The sequence below is a fragment of the Lepisma saccharinum genome, chromosome 16 (assembly GCF_977018435.1).
Source record: "Lepisma saccharinum chromosome 16, izLepSacc3.1, whole genome shotgun sequence".
In the NCBI taxonomy this organism is placed as follows: Eukaryota; Metazoa; Arthropoda; class Insecta; order Zygentoma; family Lepismatidae; genus Lepisma; species Lepisma saccharinum.
This window is the reverse complement of record NC_139244.1, coordinates 493,600-505,670: the sequence shown is the minus strand read 5'-3', so window position 1 is coordinate 505,670 and position 12,071 is coordinate 493,600. Positions and strand designations below refer to the sequence as shown.

Sequence of the window (12,071 nt, the reverse complement as noted above, 5' to 3'; positions counted from 1 at the left end):
AATTTTCGGGTTAGTCTGACGTTTGTGCCGTGAGCAGACGACAGAATTCCGCACTTTCAGCGACTGTCAGTTTGGTATGTTCTATTGCTGCCAACTTAGTTTTTGTAGCAAGACTTCCTCGCACCGAGGAAAACACCATTGTTATCTGTTGTCTAACTAAAGGAATGGTTGTAGTTAATTCCAGTCTTGGCTTTCTAGATAAATGAATTTCTGACACCTGTATGTGCAAGTAAACATAATTTAAATTTTGAATATTTTCGTCTCATTTGTTCTGATCTATGCTAATCGTGACGATGAGAATGTATGGAGAATGAATTAAAGATGACCAGGAAACATTGACATGACCACAATTAGGTCACCTGGCTTCGTAACGTGTTAGGATGACGACTACGGGGCTTTCAAGAAAAAAACATAAGTAAAGGTGACCTCTCTCATTCAGTGTGTATACTTCGCATCCTAGTTTGTTCTACCCCTTGTGTTAGTAGACACCCTTACGTGATAACAGAACATAGGATCCTTGTTTGGGACCCGGCAACACGACAGGTTACTATGTAACATATAAACAGGTTATAATAAATGTAGTTGCTTGAGAGAATAGAATCCCAATTTTAGGCGCAATTTAGTTCTTTTCTGCCAATCCAATGTGACAACACTGGCATGTTCCGCCAGACCTGAAACAGACATGGCCCGCGCAATAACCCCATAACCCTCTTTGTCCTAAACCCAAAAAAAGTCTTCCCTTGCATTGTACTTTATTTGGCCGCCCTCTTCTCTTGTTATCCCTTCAGGGTAAACAAAACTGCCTACCTCTTCGCTTGTGTCGGCTGCATAAAAAAAATATCTGCTTGTAATATTTATTCAACGACAGTTTCAACGTTTCAACAACTTTGAATTTTTAAAAATATTTTGCTGTCACTTGCCACTGCTACTTGCAAAGGAAAATATACTTGAAAACATTTTAGAAATGATTGTTATAAGAAGGAAACATGAAAGACCAAAAGTGGGTCCTACCTTACCGATGATTACTTCTTCACTCAATTAAGAACTCGATTGTTCTTGTTCTTGCATTTCAGTCCAGCACTTCTTGCATAAATCTGATCGCTGCACACGACACCAATCAAAAACAAAGCTCTACCGCCACGAACCTCGCGCTCCGAGCCAAGCGCCAAGCTCCCTTCTAGCGTCGTGAGCAGGAGGCAAGTTTTCCCAGAGGGTGAACGAGAGGGGAATCCCCATTTATGATAAAAATAAATTATTCTATTCCCAGTGAAAGTAAAACTACTTTGTAAATATAAAGCGTAACTATCATTTTAATTTACGTAATTTGGTATGAAGACTTACTTTACAAATATAAGTTCTTTGGACTTTCTGTTTACGCTACGGTGTTGGGTGAATCGACAAGACCATCAGCACTCTGACCAGAAAACGAAGTCAGAACTACAGTACTCCGTAATTTTCAATTTCACTTACACTTGTCGATGAAAGGAAGGAAAACCTAAGTTTCGTACAAAATATGGAGAATGTACAATGAAATAGAAGTCTCTCTGCACGAACACAGGCTAATGTTTATAAAAAATGCCGGTACACCACAAATTTCCAACCCTGGCGGAAATGCAGTGTTGCTGATATGCTGTTCGTCCTAGTGGGTAACACCGGGAGGCCGGCCTCAGGAGCGCGTTATAAGCATACGTACAGTACTCGTAAGATTAGGCTTCCCGCATATACCACCGTAGGACGGAATGTGAAGAGAAGAGGCCCCAGCAAATGTGCCTCACTCCGTGGAAAGTTCGTATACTGACTGGACAGGGTTAGAATCTTTTTGTAATTATCATAAATGAAAATTCCAAACTTTTCCATTGCATTGCATGTGTTTTGACGAAATAAGTAAATACACATTTAAAAGAGCAATGGCGTGGGTAGGCCCGGCCTCCTGGCCTCATAGGACGCTTCGCCACTGGAAATTTGTCAATATGCTTTCGAATTTGATCATTTGCAATTTTTTCGATGACTTTGGAAAGCACCAGCAGAATGCTGATAGACTGCAAGTCATTCACAGAAACCGGGTTCTGCTTGGGTATTACCGTTGCCTCCTTTCAACAATCAGGGAAACTGCCCGTGGAGAGTGAGTAGTTGATTATGTGCGTTAGTGGTGAGAGGATATGATGAAGAGAGAGCTTTAACATTTTTATTGATATATCATCGGATCCAGATGCATTTGATTGGATTTTGTATATTGCTTTCCTGACGCGAGAACCATCCACCTCACAGAAACTGAACACCTCTGCACTTTGGTCGAAACTGAGGGTGTAACATTTCTCACATTGCTGCGAGACTAGCTCTTGATTAATATCCATTTTGGAGGATATGTTTACGAAATGGTAGTTCATTGCGTTTACATCATTTAATGCGGGTGGAAGGTTCTTGATTTTGTTTTTCCTGCCATATCCCAAATTTCGCAAGTGTTGCCAAATATGTTTCGAATCGTTGGATGAATTTATGATGTATTCAAAATATGCCTTTCTTTCTTGTCTTACAACTGAAGTAGCAAAGTTACGCAATCTCTTGTATTCGTTCCAATGGTCAGGATTATTTGTTCGTTTACATTTTAACAGCATGTTGTCGCATAATCTCATAATTAATTTAACATTATCTGTAATCTAGGGCACTTTTCGTTTTGTTGCAGAAACTGTTTTCAGTGGTGTGTGTTTACCAAACACTTTAATCAATCTCTCCGTAAAGAAACGCACCTTGTCGTCAATGTTTACATAGTGCATCAAAGCATTACAGTCGATGCTCTCTAGATCCTCATTCAGAGCATCCTTCATTATCGCAGTGTGGTCCCTGTATGTGACCGTTTGCCCTTACTTTGTGATTTCCCGTAACGTAAAGAGAGATACGCTAAAGAGTGATCAGAATTACTGACTGGTACCGTAACACCAGAATTGATAATATCACGTACATTATTCTCAAATATAGGATCAATGAGCGTTCTACTAGAGGCTGTTATTCGCGTCGGTTCAGTTAAGATTTGAGAGAGGTTAAACTGATTGACAAGTGATTGAAGATAGGAAGTGTCGGGTTCATTTGGTTTCAAGAAATCTACATTAAAGTTGCCTAAAACCACTAGATGATGGACTTTATGGTTAATATCTGATATATCTTCTAGGATTGATAGCTTAGAATAGGGTATATCTCCGGGTCTATACAGATCCCGACGATTTCTTTCTTGAATTGAATTTTTACTATTACATATTCAATATTTGTTTGTTCTTCTGAAATATATGAAATCTCCTCAGCTTGCAGTTCAGAGTGTGCATATAATAAGAACCCGTCGACATTTTTGTGTTTTCAGTCTTTCTGCACAACTGAAATATTTATGGTTTTGTCATCAATGTGTGTCCTTTGAGCCACGTTTTGGTAACTAAAAGGGTGTCGACGTTAATTTCCTTTATGGTGTGACGTACTTCATCCAGTTTGTGCACCAGGGAGCAAATGTTTACATGTGCAATAGTGAAAGAGGGGGGAGGGGGGGAGGGGGGCAGCAGTGGTCGCGTTGGCCGGGGGCAATTTTCTTGGAAGAAAGCAAAGGTCTGTCACCCCCCCCCCCCCACTGCAGCGGGGGTCGAGGGCGATGAAATGCACTGAACCGTTAGAGGAGGTTCACCCAGAAGTGGCAACATTTGAAAGTTTAACATACACCCCGTGAATTCTGATGACCAGAAGCAAAATAAAATCTTTACCTGTGCAAATATTTTCCACAAAATCTATAAAGTTGATTGCGTTTAACAGAAAAATATCAGTTTTTCTTGTATGTACACATTTCTTGCATTATAGAATTATTTTCCTGTAGTTTACGGTTATTACAAGCATAAGAAAACAGTTTTTCCTTTGTGACGTTTCAGGAGAACACACACTCCTTTTATCAGACATTTATTTTCATTTTGACTCAAGATACAGTTATAACAATGGTTACTAATTTTTTAAACAAAAAGAATCAGTTACATAATGGATGTTGTCAATGTTACATTGTTGTAATATAGCAACTTAACTGTGAAAAAAGCAGTCTGTTTTATTTTTATTTCAGATTTTTTTTAAAATTATGAATCATAATTTACAACAATGTAACATTGACAACATCCATTATATAACGGATTCTTTTTGTTTAAAAAATTACTAACCATTGTTATAACTGTATCTTTAGTCAAAATGAAAATAAATGTCTGATGAAAGGAGCGTGTGTTCTCCTGAAACGCCACAAAGAAAAACTGTTTTCTTATGCTTGTAATAACCGTAAACTACAGGAAAATAATACAGAAAAATATCAACTGTGATATACATTTCATAAAGATTAAAAATAAAGAGAAATAATAGTAAAAACTAATAATATAAAAATCAAATAATATAAAAATATTAAGTAATGCATCGCATCCCAGTATATGTCTGGAGCTTTATTTTTTAACAACACAGTTTAGTTCGGGGGAGGACAACTTATGGACTGGATTTAGAATGCTCATTCCCATTAATGTTAATATATGGGAAATCACCAATGGTGGTATATTATGTGAACTATTAAAAGAAGCTTTTAATCCTAAATTTAAGTAACTTATTTGAAGACCGTAAAGAATGCTTTATGACGCAAGTGATCCTTCTCCATTGAATCCTTCTGAGCATCAGGTTTTCCCTGAAGGAAAATTCAGGTCCAATTTTCAATGAAAAGTTACATTTTATGAAAAATGTGGAAATTTAAGTTGTCAAGACTCACGTTTTTGTTTCTACTGTATCTCATTCATCTAGATAGAGGTGTATAATAAACATACGCAATTAATATGCAGTAAACCAAGTCAAATTTTCAGTATACGCCTCTAGTGACAAGGAATGCTCAGTGTTAAGAATTTTGTTCATTCCGAAACAGCGACAGAAAAGAACAATTCGTATCTACAATAACATAATGGGCACTTATTGAAAGTCTATCAGCTTGTGATAACACGATTTTTGATTCAAACAAGAGCACCACCCAGTTTGTGAACAAACACGTGAAAAAAGAGTGACAAAAAAGCTCTAGTGCGGACGTTTACAGTAAAAAAAAGAAAAGTAGTCTACTCTGCTTCTTAAGATGTTGCTCCAGAACGATATATACACACACACAGACAGTACAGTGAGACCTGCATGTGCGTAAGTACACACAAGACACGCTTGACACAGATGTTTCTTTTTACATAGAAGTGTCGAAGCAGGTGCTGTGTACAAGAGCTGAGATTTAAGAAAAAAAAACTAGAAGTACTGTTACATTTTTATAATTGGTTCCAACGATCGGTTTGGCTCAAGTCGAAGGTTGTAAGATCAATTTCCCCTGCCCTGGAATAGAAATGCAAGGATGGGTATCAAATAGGCCGATGCCCCACAGGCACCCTTCTACGGCTAGGTTGAGAGTACAGCAGCTGAAGAGAGACAGGGCTTTAATGCATGACAACAAAACAGAATGTTTATCCTAAACAGTTACAGTCCGAGACCTAACCAAAATGGAAACAGGCTGCGAAATCATTAAGTATTTATCATTACGAATAGTTAAGCATGCAACTACCAATACAAAATCTTTAAATTAATTCCTTACAAACACGAAAGCTTTACAAAATATTTCCAGTAAAGGATATTTAGTGTTAACTTTTAAAAATCTAATAGAAGATAAGAAGTAAAATTCCGAACAAATTATAGGCTCAAAACATTTCCACCATAATTTAATTTAATTACACAGAAATAATACTGTTGTAGTATAGTACTGTAATTTTGAATATTTATGTTGCGTATTATAGAGCATTCTTATAAGAGCATAAAAAGTGGAAATTTATTTTAAAATATGCTTAGTTTCTTATTTTGAAAACAGTGAGAAAATAAGCAAATTATATAAATGATTTGTTATATATCAAAATAAAAGTTATTATGGTACAGAATTTAAATACTAGGACTTTAATAACAAATACAATATATTAAATCTTGTTAAGAGTTAAACCATCTTATTGACAAATGAAGCAAGTTAAATAATTATTATCAGAAACATGCAGTTACTCTTTCCTTGGCAGCTACTTTTTTTTTGGTTCTATTAACTGTGATAGTCTTTGCACCAAGTGGAAATTAATAGAATCAAAAGGAAAATATGAAATTTTATTAATTCATTACAATTGTCACCACTATAATCCTTCTGAAGACATAAATTGTATTTGAGGTGAAAAGGTGAGATTTGTTTGATTTACCATTCTACATCAAATACTACGTATATAGTACACTTTTATCACAAATAACTTATAATTTTAGTTCATCTTAACATGACCACTGCTCCCTTTGATAACTTTCACATTAAAGTCCCGTCTCTCTCTTTCTCCCCAAATGTTAATCCATACCAGTGAAATATGAACATGCTAGCTCCTAAGGGAAAAAAGCAACAGTTGATAGATGAAAGTAAGAGTTTCAGCATTTGATATGGTAAAATTTGTAACCTTACTCTGTGTGTGTTTGGGAGTTAGTATTTTTCCAGAGCAAGATTGGATGAAGAACAACGCATGTTCCGATAGGTTTCAGAATGCACCCTACAGAAAGATAAATGCACATAGTTATGCCCTGGTTCATTACTTCTCTTCCAACAATATTAGCTCTCTAGCAGAACATCTCTAGTGCCAAGGAGTTCTAATAAATCTTACATTGTTTACAAATATCTTCTTAATACTTATTCAGGTAAAACATTGGAAATCTTGATTATATGATAATAATCAATTCTTGTTTTAAGTACACTTTATGCACAGATAGACCATTCGGCAGTTTTAAGTGGGATCCAAACCATTGTGCAATGTGTCTTCACTGGGTATCGAACCCAGGACCCCTTGATTACAAGGCAAAGACATTACCACTATGTCATCAGGGATGTCCCATAAATTTATGTATGTTTAAGGAAATATTTGTTCAAAGTTTACAAGATGCAATAAACACTCTTCCCCACAAAATACAAAATGCATTAGCACAATTCAAATTAGGTTAACAAGTGGTTCGAATCCCACTTTAAACTGTATGTCCAATCTCAATTAGCCTTTCTGTGCATAATGAGGACTTACAACAAAACAAAACAAATATAAAAAAAAAAAAACCTAAAATTAGTTGATTTAAGAACAAATTTACAAATAAATTTTGATGGTTTCTATGGTTAGACTTATTCTTGTATGCCGAAAACCTACCAGCATTAAAAATGTAAAAATTCTCCAAATATATGCATGCCAAGAAATTTTCTTGGTTCTCAATTATAAAACTAAAGTGAAAGCTGTTGTTGAATGCAAATGTTTGCCTCCTTAGAAAATTTAGTGAGAAATCTATTACACTAAACTAAGCGTAGCTACTTACTTTCAGGTCATTTCCAGAAATTCTTCCAAAATTTCCAGGACATTATCTACAACATATCCTACTGATCCTGCTAGAATGCTCACAGGGAACTATTCCAGCACTGTACTAATATTTCCTCTGTACACATCCAACCAGACAATCATCTTTCATATCAGTATTTGTAACATGTTAATGAACTTCACTTGTAACTACCCAGATTTATGACATTAAAAAATTCTTATGTCCCGTGCAACGTTCTTGAACACAAAACACACAAACAGTTTGTCCAAGCTTTCAACTCTATCTCGGAGTCATCATCAAGGCTGGTTGTGATTCGACGAAGAACACACCGTCAAGGTTCCGATGATGCTACTGGCTTTGTCTGCTGGAAGATGTCGTTGCAGTCTTGGTAAGTTCCTAGTTGTTCCGATTGATGGCTCAGGGAGATGGGATTTTCAGCAATGAATCAGAACAACCAGAAACTTTACCAACACTGCAAGATCTCAACATCTTCCAGTAGACACAGCAAATAGCATCATCGAAACTTCGACTGTGTTTTCTTCATCAGCTCTCAACCAGCCTTGATGATGATTCTGAGATAGAGTTGAAAGCTTGGACAAACTTTTAGTGTCTCGTATTGTGCTGTTTGTGTTGTTTTAAGATGTCTGAATATTACCGTTCATTTCAAAACTGTTGTATTTATTCAAAGAGTTCAGTTTCCTAGGGGATATTCTTGCTGCTATGCTAACGGCTCAAGCTGGTAATGCTGCTTAGTATCTTGCTGCAATCGCTGAAGATATTTTCAGTTCTAATATTCCTCTGAAATCTCAAAGTATTTCAAATTGTATTCTTTCTATGACCTCAGTGATTGTTACGAGTCTTAATCTCTTGATGATCTCTTAAAATATTTACTTGTTTATAGTCTACTCATTGTAAATGTATTTGGGAAGTTTAATAAAAGTACATATTAAATATATTGATAACAATCTATTTTATTCCTATTTCCTCTTCTTCATGGTGACCTGAAGGAGAAATTATAAGAGAACATCCAAAAGACTAATTGCGCTATAGCATAGAATTAGTTCTTCTGAGGACAAAAATGATGATAAACAGAAATAACTTAATTTAAAAAAGAGTGTATGGCTAATTGAAAGTGGAATCATGTCAAATGTCAAAATTACCATGTCCATGTAATTCAAAATGGCTGTTAGAGCCAAATGCATGCCTGAAAAATTTTCAGTGTCAGTTTTTGAACAACTATCAGGAAGATAAATAAAAAATGCTGAAGCAATCATTGAATTGGTGCAGAATGATTCATATATGAAAGAGTTGGTGAACTTGTTGACAACATGCACTGCAATATATATCATATCTCAGTAATTTTTAGCAATGCTATGCACTTTAACATACTGTATTTCTTCTCTCAATATATTGCTAAAAAATAACCTAACACTACATGGAGCTAGAATCCTTTGTAAAACGAGTGGAGATATATAACCAAGCTGAGTGAAATATCCAATTGTTATATTTTATACACGACACACACACAAACACACACACAAATACTCTTCACCAGTGGCAGCGATTAGGGGGGGGGGTAAGGAGGGACAGTTGCCCTACCAGTTTTCAACACTTTTGCCCCCGCACTATGCTAAATCTTATCTACAAAGGGAAATATACTGTCTTTGCCCCCCGGTTTTGGGACCCAATCGCCGCCACTGCTCTTCACTATTTTCAATATTAACTATTGTAATAAAATATTTATATGTTTCATTGTAACAAGTACTGATACTTTACATACACACACTGTAAGGAGAGTATTTTCATTAATATAAATAAAAATAGTTTTTCTGAAAATATCACAAATGAAAATCTCAACACAGAAAATTAGCAAACTTTGCACTCTGCAACAGCCTTCCCACCAAATATAATAAACTTTGGCACTAGAAATGCTACGCAATTCCTTTCTAGAAAGGACAAGACTATGTGCAACTCAAAACTCATTACTACAGCACTACAAAAGATAATGGAATTATTATATGGTTCTACAATTGAAATTTAGAATAGTTATTACTACCAAAGTTCCTCAAACATACTATTAATGTAGTTTTTGTCTTTCTACAGATAGCTATTGAAAGCAAAATTTGTTTCTGAAGATGCCATTTTAAATGTACTTACTTTTTCAAAGGCACTTGACTGGCCCCAGGTGGTTGTCCACCATTTCTTGCATCAGTTATTCGACAGGCAACCATATTGTATGCTGCAACAAGGAAAGGTTTAATTTAATTAAATGCCTCAAGTGAGAGAATGGAATCACAATTAAATTTCTGGAATTGGCCAAGTACAGTACATGGGTTGGAGATTTAATAGTGCCAACTATTTATTTACAAACGATACAAAAGAGATGCCTCTGTTAAACTTTTACAGCCCTTCGATGTAGTTGCAAACATTGTACAGGGTGGCTCAATAAGTCACTTAACACCCTCAGTACAAGGCCACTGCGGCATGGAATGTGAAAATAGGGATGACCAATCATTGCCTGGCCAAGGGGGAACCACATTGACGCCACCCACACGGTCGGCGGCCATCTTGATGTCCGCCATCTTGAATTCAACTTCAGAATTTTAAATGGGAAGAGGGTCTTGCGACATATCAAAATGGGCTAGAATTTCACGAGAAATGCAATGGTGAAGGTGTTTTCAACGTATCTTTAACCAGTAAAAAGTTATGACTGAATTCTTGTACCAATTTGCTCCTTTTCGAGGTGTTAGAAAAATGCCTTAAAATTTGTTTAGCGCATCGGTAATGCATCGAGATCAAAGTGACATCTAGGGAGAGAAGTTCGCATGCCATTGCACACGATTTTAATCGGATACATCCATGAAGAGCTGTGCATTATAAATGGTTGTCTCGAACAATTTACAGTGTGACGCTTCCATTGAATTAAAAGTCCTTCACAGTGACAAGGCTAATGTTTATGTTCAGAAGGAAGTTTATAAACAGAATATTCGATGCTTTTTATCTGATAACCCATTTTCGACAGATCAAAGCTGAATGGTTAGTGTTGGTAAGTTAATGGTGTGGCGTGCTGTGTGGAACACGATTGGTTAGTCAATTTTCCATCAACGGAACCTTAAATGCTTAGGGCTACTTGGATTTGTTAAATAAACAGTTTTTTTCATCCTTGCTTATGGAAGAAGGTACTTTTTACAGAGTTTTTTCAATGGGAAGAACACCAGAACACTTATGGGAACGTTATGAACCTGTTTTTGTCCAAAGTTAGTTATCAGATGACAAGGGCTGCATATTCTGTGTATGAACTTCCTTCTGAACATAAACATTAGCCTTGTCACTGTGAAGGACTTTTAATTCAATGGAAGAGTCACACTGTAAATTGTTCGAGACAACCATTTATAATGCACAGCTCTTCATGGATGTATCCGATTAAAATCGTGTGCAATGGCATGTGAACTTCTCTCCCTAGATGTCACTTTGATCTCGATGCATTACCGATGCGCTAAACAAATTTTAAGGCATTTTTCTAACACCTCGAAAAGGAGCAAATTGGTACAAGAATTCAGTATAACTTTTTACTGGTTAAAGATACATAAAAAAACCTTCACCATTGCATTTCTCGTGAAATTCTAGCCCATTTTGATATGTCGCACGACCCTCTTCCCATTTAAAATTCTGAAGTTGAATTCAAGATGGCGGACATCAAGATGGCCGCCGACCGTGTGGGTGGCGTCAATGTGGTTCCCCCTTGGCCAGGCAATGATTGGTCATCGCCATTTTCACATTCCATGCCGCAGTGGCTTTGTACTGAGGGTGTTAAGTGACTTATTGAGCCACCCTGTAGTATACCTGTAGCAGCACCTGTTTCTGTTGATGGTTCAAATGACAGGCTGGGATTCGAACCCAGGATTTCTGGATTAGTAGTCAAATCAAATGATCTTTATTTTCGAAAGAGGAGGAGTTACATGTAACTTTTTAGTAGTCATTCATCAATTTTGCAATATTTTCCCACCTTTGACGTTCTTTTTTTTTTAGGAATACTGGGCCCTAAAAGGGGGGGGGGTGTTGACCCCATCAACCCCCTTGGGTACACCATTTATTGCTACCCCAAGTGTCAACATCACTGCACGTTACTGAGTAAATATGCAGATAGTGTTTACATAAGGGGGAAAATGTATTTGAAAATTACAATAAAGGATTACTTTTGGTTAATAGAAAATTCTTCCAATTTGTTATTATTTTTACAGATATAAACATATAATTTATATGCACTAGCTTTAAGAAGTAACTTTACTGTTTCTCTTTCATTGCAAAACACATTGTCATGTCTACTATTCCTCAGGCAGTTTTCAAACTATCCATTTAATTCTTAATTCTGTTTTCTTGACTCATATCAGTTTAAACCTGTCTTGTAGTATCATTGTTTGTGGAAAGATGGGGTTTCTATAAAAGCATCTCTGAAAGAAGGAAAAAACAACAACCTCTTCAGACTGAACTTCTGCACTATGGCCAGAACCAAAAAAGACACATTTCTTTCTCTGTCCAGTCCCAATCTGTAGGATGAGTCCACCTCTAAGAGAGCAGACATGAAAGTATTTTTAAGTATACCTCTTGGTCTCCTCCATGATAATTTTTATCACCTCTCCATCAACGAACACTAAGATTGAGCATAAAAATATTATCAAAATGTTTTA

The 12,071-nt window shown here is 36.3% G+C and overlaps 1 protein-coding gene across 11 annotated transcripts in view; it reads right to left on the bottom strand.

Moving 5' to 3' along the window:
* The window catches only part of LOC146000180 (protein turtle-like), a 327,541-nt gene that overhangs the window by 26,887 nt on the left and 288,583 nt on the right, over positions 1–12,071 (bottom strand). For all 11 annotated transcript variants that reach the window (XM_083137521.1, XM_083137526.1, XM_083137528.1 and 8 more), the window contains one exon: positions 9,541–9,622. In XM_083137521.1, coding sequence (XP_082993647.1) covers positions 9,541–9,622 — 82 coding nt within the window. The remainder of the gene's footprint in view (positions 1–9,540; positions 9,623–12,071) is intronic.